At 42.9% G+C, this 18,245-nt stretch overlaps 2 protein-coding genes across 5 annotated transcripts in view; both read left to right on the top strand.

Moving 5' to 3' along the window:
- HS3ST5 (heparan sulfate-glucosamine 3-sulfotransferase 5) overlaps nt 1-18,245 on the top strand; it is a 430,773-nt gene that overhangs the window by 396,350 nt on the left and 16,178 nt on the right. The window lies entirely within an intron of this gene.
- On the top strand, nt 2,634-3,845 carry LOC138680667 (uncharacterized). The gene is made up of 2 exons (XM_069767973.1): nt 2,634-2,826; nt 2,933-3,845. The coding sequence occupies exons 1-2, from the start codon at nt 2,636-2,638 to the stop codon at nt 3,813-3,815; spliced, it is 1,074 nt and encodes a 357-aa protein (XP_069624074.1). The 5' UTR covers nt 2,634-2,635; the 3' UTR covers nt 3,816-3,845.

Raw genomic sequence — 18,245 nt, 5'->3', positions numbered from 1 at the left:
TATACTACGTGACTGGGCAATATGCTACATAGCTGGGCAATATACTACGTGACTGGGCAATATACTACGTGGCTGGGCAATATACTACGTGGCTGGGCAATATACTACGTGGCTGGGCAATATACTACGTGGCTGGGCAATATACTACGTGGCTGGGCAATATACTACGTGGCTGTGCAATATACTACGTGACTGGGCAATATACTACGTGACTGGGCAATATACTACGTGACTGGGCAATATACTACGTGACTGGGCAATATACTACATGGCTGGGCAATATACTATGTGACTGGGCAATATACTACGTGGCTGTGCAATATACTATGTGACTGGGCAATATACTACGTGACTGGGCAATATACTACGTGACTGGGCAATATACTACGTGACTGGGCAATATACTACGTGGCTGGGCAATATACTACGTGACTGGGCAATATACATAGTAACATAGTAACATAGTAACATAGTTAGTAAGGCCGAAAAAAGACATTTGTCCATCCAGTTCAGCCTATATTCCATCATAATAAGTACCCAGATCTACGTCCTTCTACAGAACCTAATAATTGTATGATACAATATTGTTCTGCTCCAGGAAGACATCCAGGCCTCTCTTGAACCCCTCAACTGAGTTCGCCATCACCACCTCCTCAGGCAAGCAATTCCAGATTCTCACTGCCCTAACAGTAAAGAATCCTCTTCTATGTTGGTGGAAAAACCTTCTCTCCTCCAGACGCAAAGAATGCCCCCTTGTGCCCGTCACCTTCCTTGGTATAAACAGATCCTCAGCGAGATATTTGTATTGTCCCCTTATATACTTATACATGGTTATTAGATCGCCCCTCAGTCGTCTTTTTTCTAGACTAAATAATCCTAATTTCGCTAATCTATCTGGGTATTGTAGTTCTCCCATCCCCTTTATTAATTTTGTTGCCCTCCTTTGTACTCTCTCTAGTTCCATTATATCCTTCCTGAGCACCGGTGCCCAAAACTGGACACAGTACTCCATGTGCGGTCTAACTAGGGATTTGTACAGAGGCAGTATAATGCTCTCATCATGTGTATCCAGACCTCTTTTAATGCACCCCATGATCCTGTTTGCCTTGGCAGCTGCTGCCTGGCACTGGCTGCTCCAGGTAAGTTTATCATTAACTAGGATCCCCAAGTCCTTCTCCCTGTCAGATTTACCCAGTGGTTTCCCGTTCAGTGTGTAATGGTGATATTGATTCCCTCTTCCCATGTGTATAACCTTACATTTATCATTGTTAAACCTCATCTGCCACCTTTCAGCCCAAGTTTCCAACTTATCCAGATCCATCTGTAGCAGAATACTATCTTCTCTTGTATTAACTGCTTTACATAGTTTTGTATCATCTGCAAATATCGATATTTATATACTACATGGCTGTGCAATATACTACATGGCTGTGCAATATACTACGTGACTGGGCAATATACTACGTGACTGGGCAATATACTACGTGACTGGGCAATATACTACGTCACTGAGCAATATACTACGTGGCTGGGCAATATACTACGTGACTGGACAATATACTACGTAGCTGGGCAATATACTACGTGGCTGGGCAATATACTACGTGGCTGGGCAATATACTACGTGGCTGTTCTGTATACTACGTGGCTCTGTGCTGTATACTACGTCGCTGTGCAATATACTACGTGGCTGGGCAATATACTACGTGGCTGGGCAATATACAACGTGGCTGTTCTGTATACTACGTGGCTCTGTGCTGTATAGTACGTAGCTGGGCAATATACTACGTGGCTGGGCAATATACTACGTGGCTGGGCAATATACTACGTGACTGGGCAATATGCTACGTAGCTGGGCAATATACTACGTGGCTGGGCAACATACTACGTAACTGGGCAATATACTACGTGGACATACATATTCTAGAATACCCGATGCGTTAGAATCGGGCCACCATGTAGTCCTATATAATGACAGTATTCAGGAGTATGAAATATGGTGCGGCCGCTACCTATATCCCCCTCATTCCCACTCCACAATCACTGGCAAGTGTTATGAAAACTTGCTCCTAAGCCTCTCCAACATGTTTTGCCAGGTAACTGGCTTCATTAGGGAGTTGAGGCTGCAAGTGGACTGGACATTTACTGTAAGTCTTAGGCTTCTTTCACACTTCAGTTGTGTGGCGTCAGTTAGGTCCGACATCGTGGCGGATCGACGGATCCGTCAAATTTGGTGGAAAAACGGTTCTAACGGATCCGTTTTTTTGATGGATCAGATGCCCCGATCCGTTTAAAAAACGGATCCGTTAGAACCGTTGCGACCGTTTTTACATCCGTTGTAACCGTTTTTTGACGGATCCGTTTTTTAAAAGGGGAGGATTTCAATGTGATTGGCTACTGGATACTACTGCAAAACTATATATAGCGTGTATTTACACCACATCTTTGAAAGGTTGTAGAGAAAGTGGCAGAAATGGAAGGAGTCCTGGCGAACATTGCAAAGATCTATGCGGATTTTACTTTTGAGGCAAATCAGTTGGCAGTCAGCGTTCGAGAGAGGGAGGAACAAAGACTGCGCATCCTACGGCAGCGGCGGAAGAGAAGGCTGTGGATCCATCCCATCACAGCACAACGTATGACTCGTGGTGTTTATTCCACGCTTTACATGGAACTAAGGGAAAACCCTCAAAAGTTCTTCAATTATGTGAGGATGAGAGCTGAAAATTTCGAGTTTTTATTGGGCTATGTGGAAGACTGTATACGTAGACGAGACACCCAGATGCGATTCTCAATATCACCAGCAGAGCGTCTCATGGTGACTATTCGGTAAGTAATTTTTTTTTTTTAAATGATTCTCATTCATCAGACTTATAACTGTAATGTTGTTTTTTGAATTTTTTTATTAATTATTGTCTTTTCGTTTTGTTAACAGATTCCTTGCAACTGGAGAGTCGTTCTCATCCCTCCATTTTCAGTATCGACTTGGGATATCCACCATCTCGGGGATCATCAGAGATACCTGCCGGGCATTGTGGGAGTGCCTACAAGCGGAATACATCCCAGAGCCATCACAGGAGAGGTGGCTGGAGATCGCCAAAAATTTTCTGCAAATTTGCCAGTTTCCAAATTGTGTTGGAGCAGTTGATGGAAAGCACATACGGATCGTCAAACCTTCAGGCTCTGGATCACAGTTTTATAACTATAAGAAGTACTTCTCTATTGTGTTGATGGCCATAGCCGATGCACAATGCAAGTTCATCGCTGTTGATATCGGTGCGTATGGACGCGCAAATGATTCACAAATCTTTAAAAATTCACCAATGGGGCGCCGTTTATATGGAGAGACATTTGATTTTCCGCCCCCTAGACCTCTCCCTGGAACCACTAGTCCACCATTACCATTTGTTTGTGTTGGAGATGATGCCTTCCAGCTTTCCCCACACTTGCTGAAACCCTTTGGAAGTAGTGGACTGACCCAGAGGAAAAAAATTTACAATTACCGCTTAACCAGAGCACGAAGAGTTGTGGAATGTGCTTTTGGCATCTTAACTGCCAAATGGAGAGTCCTGCTAACTGCAATTAAACTGCAGACTGAAACTGTCGATGATGTGGTCAAAGCGTGCGTTGTCCTGCACAATTTTGTTTTATCAAAAGAACAAGTTTCCCTGGAGGATAATGTTTCTGAAAGCACCTTACGGGATTACCAAAACCCCACTTTTCGCAGTCCAGTAGCAGTCTCCAGAATGCGGGACAGTTTTGCAGACTACTTCATGTCTCCTGCAGGATCAGTTGACTGGCAGTATGAAATGGTGTAAAAAATTTTTTCTTTTTACACGTGTAAAAATACCATTTTTTGTTTGCTTACAAAATCTTTGTACTTTAATGCAGCATTGTATGTTTTGCAACGGTACCCTTTAAACACTGTTATTGTTACTATTGCCATAACCTTGGTGATTTAAAAACTTTACAAAAAAAAAAAGAGAAAGACAATAAAATTGTTTTTAAACCAAAAAACTGTTTATTTATTTACAGATTCTCATAGTTTGGGGTGGAGATAGTAGTGGAGGGGCTGACAGGGTGGACCACGTCGAGAGTGGGGGACAGGACATCACGGGGAGGAACAGAAGTAGAATGGGTGGTGAAAACATGAGGTTGTGTAGAGAGTTGAGGTGCAGATGTGGTGTGTGGGAGGTATGAAGGTGTTGGTGGGATTGGGAACGGAGAAGTTAAAGGGGAAGAATGGAAGGGGGACGGTAAAAACTGGGAAAGACTAAGGGGGGAAGGAACAAATGACGAAGGAGTAGAATGGACGGGAGGAGGACGGACAGGAGGAGGACGGACGGGAGGATAGACGGTGGATTGAGAGGGGAAAGGTGTTGACACATGAAGGGTAGGTGGAGGGGCATGGGACATCGCCTGCGCTAGAGCAGTGTGGCAGCCTTGCATCACATGCATCTGCAGGTCAGGAGTTAGATTTTCCATGTGCCTGAGGACTGACTGAAAAAAACAGTGCCTTGGTGACTGATTTGCATCTGATTGCATCCTATCAAGACGACTGCTGAGTTCAAGTATGCTTTTGTTAAGCATATTGTACCCAGCAGACGTTTGCTCACTCAAAAGCTTGATGGCACTGTGAAAGGATGCATTCAGCTGCAAAAAGTCAGGCGCATAGCTCCTTTCCTGACCTCTCTGGCGCTGCCGTCCTGACCACAAAGTTGGTCTAGATGTTGCGGCAGTGGCAGAGGGGTGGGGTAAAGGGAACTCTAACTCATCACCTGCAGCTTCAAATGACGAAGTCCGCCCTACTGCTCCAGCGCTGGTGGATGAGGCTGAGGGATCAAACGAAAGGGAAGGTGCAGAAACAGAGGGGTCGACGTGGTCCCCGGTGGCGGACTCTTGAGGGATCGCTCCAGAGGGGTGCAACTCTGATGCAGGCTCCCGAGTGCTGCAGAAAGTGCTGTTAAAGAAGAAAAAAAAAAATTAGTATCTGGATATTACAATTGCCCTTGCTGCAAAAAAAATTGAAGGTTACACATTTTTACAGTTTGACTGAAAATATGTGGTGTTGAATATTTACCTTCTGCTCAGCAGCGTCGACCGGAGGAACGACAGGGCTCTGGCATGTTTGTATCTGCTCCTGCGTCCTCTAGATCCACTCGGGGCCTGCATCTCCTTATTAAACTCCCTCTTGAAGCGATCCCTGAGTGACCGCCACTGCACGATAATCCTGTTACCTGGAAAGAGAAAGCAAAAATTGGTTACTATACACCACATTAAATCATGCCTAACATAAGGTTATGAAGTGTGAATACTTACGCGCTAGATCCTGGGCCCCAGCATCGAGTTCCTCCCAGTTATCCATAACAGCACTGCACACTTCCTCCCATAGCCGTCGGGTGATTAACTGGTCAGCATGGCGGCGGTCCGACATGTTCCACAGCGGCTCCCGACTTTGTACTGCTTCGATGAGGGTGTTCACATCGATGCCCTCCTCTTCATCATCTTGTTCGGGAGCACGCTGTGAAGCCTAACAAAAGGATAAGAATAAAAAGGGAAAGATTACAACACATGAATTTTACATTTTACTAAACACCAAAACAAAAAGGAACTTACTCTTCGGCGACCGCCGCGATTATCATTCCGACGACTATGGGAGGTGCTTTGAGGAACTCTACGTCGAGCCCCGGATTGTGAAGACTAATTTAAAAAAAAAAATAAAATTAATAATGTTCTTTGATCGAGGCATATGTATTGTGTGTGCTGTGCTGAATGTTTGTGTTGGGTGTAGTGCATTGTATGTGAGGATCGGTCTGTTCAAAACTTACACTATGCGCTCCCGCTCCTTGTATTTCTCCACCCTGTCCGTCTCCTTCTGTTAGCCCCTCTGCTTCATATTCCTGTGAATACAGAATAAACACATAAAGGCTTAAAATACAATTGCCATTGTTGCACCAAAATAAAAAATTTATGAAGAAAAAAAATTAACACCTCAGTTTGCTGATGATGTGCTGGGGGGCTCTCAGAAGAAGACATTATGATATTGCGTCTATCTTGGGTTGGTCGGTCCCTTGCTTGGGTCCTCTTGGTCCCTAGAATCTGTAAGCATAAAGGGAGTTCTAAGCTACTATACAAAAGGATAGATAGATAGATGCAGCTTTCAGGACTTTACACTTACATCTGTTTCCAAAACTTGGGGCTTGCCTATAGCTTGGGTCGGTCGGTCCCTTGCTTGGGTCCTCTTGGTCCCTAGAATCTGCAAGCATAAAGAGAGTTCTAAGCTACTATACAAAAGGATAGATGCAGCTTTCAGGACTTTACACTTACAACTTTTAAAAAAAAATGGGGAGCCTGCTTGTGTACGTCTTGGGTCAGTACCTACTACAGTACCTACAGTGCCAACTTATTTTTGATTTCCCCCACCACAAAAGAAAAAAAAAATTCTACCGTCAAACTTGATGCACAAGCTGCCAAACCCTCTACCTCCTGTTTCCCCACAAAAAAAACCCCCAAAAAATCCCTTTAAAACAACACCAAAACTACTTAGAACTTGATATGCGCAATGCGCATGCTGGTAAAACCCACCTAAACAAAGTTTAACCTTATAAAAAATGTTCCTCATTCGAAATTAAAATACCAATCCCCAAAATTGTTAATTATGATTACCCTACAGTTTGTATTTTCTAAAACCAGATAACATATTCTATAGCAAAGATTTGCATTACACATTTGTATATATACCCTTTACTGCATGTTTACCCAATATTACATTTATCTTGAAATAAGACTACTGACAGTTTTGTGAAATTTTTATTACTATATTTTTTTAAATTTTCTTTTTTTTAGGGTACAGTAGGAGCTACACTGCTCTTTATTTGAAATACAAGTACATTATGGAAAACAACAAAGATGCAGAACACATCACACATCATTTATACACACACACAAAACAAATTTTACACCACAGCTATTCAAAATACCAGCATAGTATGAAAAACATATAAACAGGGCAGGCAGGCACACGCACGCACACACAGCCACCTTCTGTCTGTCCCTCAGCACTCTGCTTCTCTGCCCTGTGTAAGCACAGCGGCCGGAAAGCAGAGTGGTGACGTCACCGCTGTGCTCTGCTTTACGGCTGGCTGGCGCTCACAATGCAGAGAAGCACAGCACGGGGACAGACAGCGGAATTTACCTTTTTTTTTTTACTTTTACACTGGTAACCAGGGTAAACATCGGGTTACTAAGCGCGGCTCTGCAGTTAGTAACCCGATGTTTACTCTGGTTACCGGCATCGTTGGTCGCTGGAGAGCGGTCTGTGTGACAGCTCTCCAGCAACCAAACAGCGACGCTGCAGCGATCCGGATCGTTGTCGGTATCGCTGCAGCGTGTGACGGTACCTTTAGTAAATACATCAAAAATCAACATTAACCAATATGGCATTGACAAATGCACATGCAACCAACAAGATGCACACAAACATACCTGCAAGCAGAGTCATAACGCAAGCATAACACATGAACAGGCGTAATATTGACGAAGGCATAATAAGGTGCAGGCACATGAACACATACATACAAAAGCACACAGCAGTACAAAAATACACACACACACGGCCATCAGTCCTCCAGCTGGAGCTTGATATATTCACAGTGGCAGGCCTCGGGGTGGATCTGGACTGTAGCAGGGCACTGGCTGTTGCAGGACGACGGCAGGCCTCAGGTTGGATTCAGGTTTTAAAAGCTCTTGCTGTACTCAGTACGTCATACACAAATGCACACACACACACACACACACACACACACACACACACACACACACACACACACATGCACGCTGGATGTCAGTACTCACATGGCTGTCTCAGGCAGGGTCTGGCTGGCACGGCCTCTCTGGCTGGCTGGCAGGGCCTCTCTGGCTGGCTGGCAGGGCCTGGCTGGCAAGATCTTGCTTGCAGGGTCTGGCAGTGTGTCTCTGGCTGGCAGGGCCTCTCTGGCTGGCAGGGCCTCTCTGGCTAGCTGGCAGGGCCTCTCTGGCTGGCTGGCAAGGTCTTGCTGGCAGGGTCTGGCTGGGTCTCTCTTGCATTGAAGGGTCTGTCTTGCTGGCTGGTACATTTGGGAATGACCTGTCCTTATATAGTTTTTGGGTTGTCTGGGCAAAGTATCCACTTTTTGGAGCATGCTCAATCAAAAAAAGCGGATTGAGGCGACGGATCCGCCACAAAGCGGATCGCGACGGATCCGTCGCCCATAGGCGCCCATTCTAAAAAAAGGCGGACACGACAGATCCGCCGCGGTCCGCCTTTTCGGCGGCGCCAAAAAACGTTACAAAGTCCGTCAATGTCTAGACAACGTCCGCCAAATATCGACGGATCCGTCGCATGGCGGATGGAACGGACGGCCATCCGCCACAATCCGTCTCTAATGCAAGTCAATGGGAAAATAGCGGATCCGCCAAAAAAAAATGGCGGATCCGCCATTTCACGAAAATGGCGGTTTTTGACTGACGCCGAAAGACTGAAGTGTGAAAGAGGCCTTAGATGATAGCAATTATAGCTGAGAAAACAGGGGCTTAATTGTAGAAATGAACAATGGTAATATGACCCATAGGTCAGAATGTGTTGTTGTGGGTCTAGCAAACTACTGAACTACAGTGAAATGTACTCCTGATTTACCTAACAGACCCTATGTGCAGGGTTGTGCTATTTAAGAAAAACTGTTCTGGAGACTTGTGCTTGCTGATATGTGCAATATCAATGCTATGGATATAGGTGTAACACTGCTGGGCGTGGACCCACTGCACCACAACCTGGGCATACTAGCTAACTAACTGTCACTATATCAGTGGTCGTAACCATGGATACCTAAGGTCCTGCAATGCCTACACATGAGGAAAGAGACATAGCGAATCAAAAAATCTATACTAGACTTGTAATTAGAGGAATTTGATAGGTATTATTATTGGACCTCCTTCATTTTGGGATAGGATCTTGGAGATGGGAATACCCCTTTAAACTATATACTGCAACACTGTGATATTCACTCTAATGGAACAAAAAAAAAAGTAAAAAAAGTATTCAAAAACATTTGTATTTTTCCCAAATTTTACCACCCTTGGAATCTTTTTCCTTGTTTTTTTTTTTTCAATACATTGAATGTTATAATGAATGGCATCATTCTAAGTTACAACACGTAGTGCAAAAAACAAGTCATCAAATGACTATGTGGAGGAGAAAGAAAAGGCGCAAAAATTAAAATTGGCTCTGTCAGGAAGGGTTAATGCCAACGTTGTATTTATGAACTAAACTTAGATCACTAAAATAATTCAGTAAAAACATACAGCGTCTGGGTATTGCAGCTGTAATAAAAAGCCTAACATATGACTGATAATGGCCTCACTGATATTTCCTGACATATACTGATACTTAGCTACAAGAGATAAACCCATTTATTGACATGCTTATGCTTTATAAGGGCTTCATTGCTAATGCGATGAAAGGTAATTCAAGATCTATTTCAGAGAAGAAATGATGATGCTTCTAAGATTGATCTAGTGTGTACAATACATGGCAATGATACCAGGTACCTGATTTCATACGGTTCTGCAAATATTTTACCATGCAAAGTAACAGGGGACAAAGGCAGCTATTTGTCATTTCTTGTACAAGGGTCTCTGAATGAGTATTTTAGTATGCCATCTGCCAAGAAATTTGGCTTGAATGTATGTAACCTCCTCTCAGACTGACATAATCTCTTTTCAATTGATCACCGCTCTAAAGCTCAAGTGCACCATTTATCATCTATCTGTCAGATGTTACCCTCCAGATCCATCACTGCACTATACCTCATCTCCATTAGTTCCTAAGTATTATCAGCGTTTGGATGATACTCCCATGGTGGAGACTGTGACATATCCGAATTCTAAAGCTTCAAATCCTGACATATCTGTATTCTCTGATCAATTGACCAATAAAGGGTCTCTGTGAATCTGTGACAAGTTACTTCAAGAATATCAAAATCCTTATCAAAGAAACGCTCGCAAATATCTGTTCTGTACATTTAGAAAAGGGATTAGATTTAGGGATGAAAGATAAAGGGTTATCTACAATTTTTTTTCCCATACTAACTTTGCTGTAAAACCAAAGAAATGAGCAGTAGCTCATATACTGTATGTGCTACTATATATATAGCTCATATACAGTGGGGCAAAAAAGTATTTAGTCAGTCAGCAATAGTGCAAGCTCCACCACTTAAAAAGATGAGAGGCGTCTGTAATTTACATCATAGGTAGACCTCAACTATGGGAGACAAACTGAGAAAAAAAAATCCAGAAAATCACATTGTCTGTTTTGTTAACATTTTATTTGCATATTATGGTGGAAAATAAGTATTTGGTCAGAAACAAAATTTCACCTCAATACTTTGTAATATATCCTTTGTTGGCAATGACAGAGGTCAAACGTTTTCTGTAAGTCTTCACAAGGTTGCCACACACTGTTGTTGGTATGTTGGCCCATTCCTCCATGCAGATCTCCTCTAGAGCAGTGATGTTTTTGGCTTTTCGCTTGGCAACACGGACTTTCAACTCCCTCCAAAGGTTTTCTATAGGGTTGAGATCTGGAGACTGGCTAGGCCACTCCAGGACCTTGAAATGCTTCTTACGAAGCCACTCCTTCGTTGCCCTGGCGGTGTGCTTTGGATCATTGTCATGTTGAAAGACCCAGCCACGTTTCATCTTCAATGCCCTTGCTGATGGAAGGAGGTTTGCACTTAAAATCTCACGATACATGGCCCCATTCATTCTTTCATGTACCCGGATCAGTCGTCCTGGCCCCTTTGCAGAGAAACAGCCCCAAAGCATGATGTTTCCACCACCATGCTTTACAGTAGGTATGGTGTTTGATGGATGCAACTCAGTATTCTTTTTCCTCCAAACACGACAAGTTGTGTTTCTACCAAACAGTTCCAGTTTGGTTTCATCAGACCATAGGACATTCTCCCAAAACTTCTCTGGATCATCCAAATGCTCTCTAGCAAACTTCAGACGGGCCCGGACATGTACTGGCTTAAGCAGTGGGACACGTCTGGCACTGCAGGATCTGAGTCCATGGTGGCGTAGTGTGTTACTTATGGTAGGCCTTGTTACATTGGTCCCAGCTCTCTGCAGTTCATTCACTAGGTCCCCCCGTGTGGTTCTGGGATTTTTGCTCACCGTTCTTGTGATCATTCTGACCCCACAGGGTGGGATTTTGCGTGGAGCCCCAGATCGAGGGAGATTATCAGTGGTCTTGTATGTCTTCCATTTTCTAATTATTGCTCCCACTGTTGATTTCTTCACTCCAAGCTGGTTGGCTATTGCAGATTCAGTCTTCCCAGCCTGGTGCAGGGCTACAATTTTGTTTCTGGTGTCCTTTGACAGCTCTTTGGTCTTCACCATAGTGGAGTTTGGAGTCAGACTGTTTGAGGGTGTGCACAGGTGTCTTCTTATACTGATAACAAGTTTAAACAGGTGCCATTACTACAGGTAATGAGTGGAGGAAAGAGGAGACTCTTAAAGAAGAAGTTACAGGTCTGTGAGAGCCAGAAATCTTGATTGTTTGTTTCTGACCAAATACTTATTTTCCACCATAATATGCAAATAAAATGTTAAAAAAACAGACAATGTGATTTTCTGGATTTTTTTTTCTCAGTTTGTCTCCCATAGTTGAGGTCTACCTACGATGTAAATTACAGACGCCTCTCATCTTTTTAAGTGGTGGAACTTGCACTATTGCTGACTGACTAAATACTTTTTTGCCCCACTGTATATAAGTTGATATATGTGCAATGCATAAGAGTATGTTCACACTGTGGCCATTTCACAGACAAAACTCAAGAAAAAAGCAAAATGATCATATAACCTGTAATATGTAAACAGTAATAGTATGTGTAACTAACATAGGATACTTACTGTAGTTAATTTCATGGAAAAAAAAGCGTAAAAGCCATCCCACCGCAACAAGGTATACCTAATCAGGACGGTCCTATCCTGTCTCTAGTATTACATGTCTCTGTACAAGGACATCATGGAAAAATCCCCTTCTAATGTGCATCAGTCTTTGGTGGTGCAGTGCCCATGGCATATCTTCAAAGCTACAGGGCACACCATAGGAAATAATTCACCAGTCATACCAAGAACTTTGATACAGTTGAGTCTATGAAGGACCTTCACAGTGTTAAAGGGGTTGTCCTGGCTTGAGAGCAAGTCTGCCGTCACTGTAACTGCAGACTTTTAAATCGCAAAAAGGAGAGATTGGCGTGCCTCTAGTTGGGTAGTTCGAGGTGCTGATGAAGTGGGACGTGTAACCCCCGAAAACTGTAGATAGTATTTCACCGCAAACTCCTTTGGATATGCAAACTGCAGGAATATGCAACCTAAATTGTAATAAATGTTTTGACCCCGCCTGGGTCTTATTCATAATGTCGCTTCAAGCAGACAATAAACGGGTGCTCCTGCGTCTTTCTCGTGCGTGGGGTTAAAGCCAAAGACCAAGTGTTCTGAATTTAATAAAAATGGATGAAGCTAGATTTTGACCAAAGTTTGAGTGACACTCCTGTCCTGTCTACAAATGTATTTCTCCCTTAGATCATCTTAATCCTAAGAGACCTAAAAAGATGCAATTTATCATGTCATGGGTCTGGATGTTAGAAGTGGAGTTAGACGAAGGCTGTGCATCACTTAATTTATTGCCAGAAAGTGCACCTTTATTTTATTTTTTTTGTGATTTAAAAAAAAACAAAACATAAATTGTGTATGTTTTTTAATGCTTTTAAGATATAAGGTTTTGGACGTATTGAACTTCACAACCTAGAGTACCTATGATTTTCTCTCTCTTTGAGATATGTAAGGACAAGTATCTGTGGAGGTCCATATGAGCTGGGACCCCTAGAGATTGTTGCCTTGTCAAGCACCATTTCCCTTCGGCATTTGGCTGTGAGATTCTGACTCTTCTGTAGGGTTGACTGCAGCTCTGGTAACTTCAGTGGAATCGTAATGTGACTGTTAAAAGCCATAGAGTATTAGGTGTCTCTCTATTCGGGAATCCCAACTCACAGACCCCTCCAGGGCTATCTTCTGACACATCTCAATGACGTTCCTGAAGATGCCCATTAAAGTTCTTATGTAAATTAATTCCAAGAACATTTCTGGCATTTTTTGCCACCAGTTTGTAAATCTGTGCCTGGTATTATTCCTGACTACTGTATATTGTAGATTTCATCAGACTATTCTGATCAGTCGGTGCTTGGCCCCAGTGCTACAATAGGGTGTAGAAATTAATGCCTTTAGTCATCTTAAACTGCATTGACTTTTATCAATTTGTGGATTCAGCAGCACAAACAAAACCTGGTAATCAGCTACTGCAGATGTAATGGCTCTCATTTCTATCCAATTTACCATGTTCTCAGAATAAATGGAAATGAATTTGCAAATACTGCGCCAGAGGACGACTGCGCCAAATGATAAATATTTTATACACAGAATCAAAAGAAGGATTTGCTCTATACATATGGCATATTGGGAAAATCGCTCGGAAAAAATCTTAAAGCATTCCCTATGCTAATGTAATGAGTAAGATTAGCAAATATATATCAGGGAGATGGTCTTTAAATGGGAATTTTGGATTCTGCCTCCCGCATATGGCACGCTATCATAGAAACACAATCTGCTCTGGCATCCTATGTGTAAAGACAGAGAAGGCAGTTTGTGACAAAAATGCAACAAATCAGCTAATCTGATGTTTTTTTTGTTCATTTTAAGATACAACACCAGATATTATTTATTTAGCATTTACCAGAGGGACTGTTCTAATTCTTCTGCTGGTGGCAAGGGAAAAGATTGACCCAAGGCGCTTTTCACCTCTGCCTCAGAGCATCTATCAGACATAGTGTACGCGAAGGGAGGCTGGAAGGTGGTCGCTTCAAATCCATTCACGCGGTGGAACACTAATGAATCCCCCCAGGCAGGTGCCTCCCTCATCTGTGTCAGTGTTCAGAGAATGCCTATACAGTTCTAACCTGTGGTGGAGCAGTGAGCCATAAGTTCCATGTTTTTGTACTCTCCGTCTTGTAGGCCACAAGTCGATTTAGACCTTTGGCCTACAGAACAGCGAAGGCAACCTCAGAATTTTCATGTTCCTTTGTTCGTAGTAGGATTCTTAGAGAAGGAGAAGACTTGGCCAATGAGCTCTTAATGGGATTTGGGTAAGTATATTTTTTTCTGCCACAATACTTATAAACAGGCACTCAGGGGCATTATTACATTTTTAGGGCACTCTGGAGGCAATATTGTTTTGGGGGTACTTGGTGGCATTATTAATTATTAAGTGATAGTTAGGGGCATAATTTTTCATGATACAGTTAGGACAATATTATGTAATAAGGAGCTCTCCAGGCATTATTACTTGTTAAGGAATCGCTTAAAAGTCATTATTTCTTTTCTAAACAATGTGCATATGGTGTTTTAGATGCCGTTGCAGCTTTCCCTTGAGAAGCTACGTCTGGAAATGCCAGTGTTCATTTTCCTGAGGCGGCTTTGCTGGCGCAGCTGTAGCTCTGACACAGGTATCTCTTGTTCTGTACTGTGAAGGGTGGCTTTAGAATGAGAATGTTAATTCTTTTAATCACTTTCTGAAGCTTGTAACGATTAACAGAAGTGATATGTGATGGAACATGTGCACAGCAATGTCGTTTTGAAATTGCTGTATGTAACATCCCTCCCAGCATCACTGCATGGCTTCCCGTCCCTGACCACGCAGATACATCGACTTACCACTCCTGGCCATGCAGTGAGTGCTGTCCTCTCTCTCCCTGTCTCTGCTTGCTGTGAGCTCCATGCCCTCTGCTTGCAGTGTGCATCCTACCTGGCTGTATGCTTAGAGTGGCCGCACCTGCCCTTCCTGATTCTGAAATAGTGTGCGCATGCCTATTGTGTCCTCAGCCTATTGCTAAGAGGCACTTGGTACTTCAGGTACCTCCACCAAAGGGAAGATGCCTGAGCAACATTCTTTCTCAGTCTGTGTGCAATTACTGAGTTGCTAGGTACTGTCCTGTTTCTGATCTTGCCTGTCCCTTTTTCTGCCACCTTACGGGCTATATACCCAGGCCTGTACCTGTATGTGACCTTTCCGATTTCTGTCACCCTGGGGGTGTAGTACCCAGGCCTGAGTCCTGAACCTGTGTCTGTCCTTGTCTGAATTAGCTCCTATCCCTGTACCTATTTGTATACAAGTCTGGATCTTTCCCTAACCTGCTGTGTCTGTCCCTATTCATTAAACTTGCAGTGTCTGTCCCTGCTTCTATCTCTAAGAACCTGCAGTATCTGAACCAGCACCTATCTCAATTCTGTTGTTTCTGTACAATGTCAGTGATCTTTGTGTACACTTGTTACTTAATTGTAAGTATCTGTGTGAATCTGGTCGTCCTGTCTGTCCTGTGTTTATTTGTCCTTGTTATTGTTCTGTGCTTGACCGTGTCTGCGGTTTCCTGCTTGACCACATCTGCGGATTGACAATATCGGCGGTTTTCTTGTTTGTACTCACCTGCAGCTCTGCATCTGTTTGGCACCTGCGGCTTGGCATCTGTTTTGCACCTGCTGCTCTGCACCTGCAGCTCCTTTTCTGTCCAGTCTGAACTGGGTCCTATCTGTTCCCATGTTTGAGTCGTATTTGTCTGTCCCAGTCCTTCCTGAAACTGTTCCTAGTCTGAACTGGGTCCTTCCCGTCCCTGTATCCCATTCATACCTGTCTATGGCCAAGTCCTTCCTGAAACTGTTCCTGTCACTCCAGTCTGAACTGGGCCTTCTTGCCTGCCAGAGTGTCAGCTGTGCCCACCTTCCTGCCAGAGTGTGAGCTGTGTCCGCCTGCACCGATCTGCCTGTATACCAGCCGTGTCCGCCTGCACCGATCTGCCTGTATACCAGCCGTGTCCGCCTGCACCGATCTGCCTGTATACCAGCCGTGTCCGCCTGCACCGATCTGCCTGTATACCAGCCGTGTCCGCCTGTACTTGCCTATCTATACATCAGCTGAGCCAGACAGTATTCAGTATCTATAGTATTTGCCTGCACCTGTTGTTACAGTGTCCTGTCCCTTTGGGGGTCAGCTACTACTGCCAGATGCCGCCCTGGAGTGGTACCCTTCTTAAAAGGTTCACATTTAAAACCCCAAAACGTTATCAGAAGGCAAGAAAATAACCAGCCACACATTCTCCCCCCTTTATATGTGCCCATTAGCTATTCGGCAGAAGGTAGAGAAATCTGATGGCGCGGTGTCTTGTAGAAACAGGAAGTGCCGTTACTTGGGCAGGGGTGGCGCTTACTTCTTATAGTGCCCTGATTGGTCATTTTCTCACTGCTATTTTTAATTTAGATCAGCTCTAATAAAACAACTAAAAATCTAAAGGGAACAAAACCAGGTGACAAGTTCTTTTTATAAATGAAATATTCTCCTATAGTTATCTCAATATAGTATTTTTCACAGTGTCAACAAAATCATATTTTTTTATGCATACGCCGTCTTCTGAAGAACGGTAGACTGAAGCTAAAGTTCACTGCGATCTAATTTAGGTTTTATGGAAGGCTAGCACCAGATGTTCTGTAAATAGTCTTGTGAGCTTGTGCAGCCTTGAAATTCACTATATTGAAAATGTAGCTTTGAGTTAAAGGTCCAGTGGTTGTATATGAAATATTAAGTAAAAATGTTTAATTCAATTATATTTTGAAACGTTTCATACAAACTTAAGGGGGATAACTATAAATTTTTCCTTACACCAAAAGAAATGCTTAGCAATCCACATATGTCAATATATCAAATTGTATTAAGGAAAAGCAAATATATACACAACTGCTTAAAGATAAAGGTTAAAAGCGCCCCATAAACCCAGAAAAAAGTGAAAAATGTAGCACACGATAAATTCCACATTTGCATAATGCAATCAAATCAAGTATACAATATATCAGTTAGGAAGCAAGAGTGCAATGCAAACAATATGTACATAATAATGAGAAACATAATGCAGGAACAGTAAGCATGATTTAGAAACGGAATAGCATAGTAATCATAATTAAATATCCCTTGATTTGAGAATAAACCACTCAAAGAGAGCGCCAGGAAATATCCAGCAGCAAACAAAAGCAAAAGTACCTACCGCAAGCCATAATTCATGGACAAAAGACTAACCACACAGCCCAGTACCCTGACAGGTGTTTCGCATATAGCTTCATCAGGGGGTACTGGGGTAGTGCCCTCAGTCATCTTTGTAATAAACACATGGTGTTCTGGTGTAGAGCAGATGCATGTCAGCCACCCGTCACCGTGTCACTCATTGCGCCCGGCATCCCGGACATCCCCCTGCACATATCAGGATGCCGGGTGGGGGGAGGGAAGAGGCAATGTCACGGCCAACACGCACACAAACCAGAAGATGAGTGTGCCTTATTTAAAATGGGAGATGCAAAGGGAAATGTAAAATAGACCATTTTGGCAGTATACATTGACTAAACAGTGAAATTAGAACAAAATAAATAGAATTATACAAAAAAAAGAGTGATAATAATTAAATATAATTAAAAATAAATAGTATACATGTAACATTGACAATGATGGTATAAAATATATATATATTATCGCCATCTAGTGGTCTAAAATAATATAGCAAGTCAGAATATTATTAAATACAGTATACCAAGAAAATATATATTTGTGAGAAAATAGTTGAATAGCTGATGCTTAGGAAGAGGAGAAAACGAAGAAGTACCAAAGAATAGCAAGAAAAAAATCAAAAGAAAAATATACTATATGAAAGAAAAAGTAAAGTGTATAAATGTACAGAAAAAAATGCTACGGGGCAACTGCTGCTTAATCAGTTTGAAAACTTGACATAAAATAAAAGAAGTCTATAGTTACCTCGTGAAGTGGTGCAGTTCTTGCGATGTTGGACTGCTGTTCCTGGCGGCGACATGATATTGTTGTGCCACGTGTCAGCTCAGTCAATAAGTGTCTGCTCCTTATGGGGAATGATGTGACATTGTAGTTCCATGTGGTGGGAGGCAGGCAATAAGTTTCCACTATTTGCGGAGCATGATGTGACATTGTTGTGCCACGTGTCGGATCAGCCAATGTGTGGCCACTATTTACAGATAGTGATGTGACATTGTTGTGCCACGTGTCGGATCAGCCAATGTGTGGCCATTCTTTACAGAGAGTAATGTGA

The sequence above is a fragment of the Ranitomeya imitator genome, chromosome 5, assembly GCF_032444005.1.
Source record: "Ranitomeya imitator isolate aRanImi1 chromosome 5, aRanImi1.pri, whole genome shotgun sequence".
NCBI classification, from domain to species: domain Eukaryota; kingdom Metazoa; phylum Chordata; class Amphibia; order Anura; family Dendrobatidae; genus Ranitomeya; species Ranitomeya imitator.
This window is presented reverse-complemented; position numbering and strand designations above follow the sequence as displayed.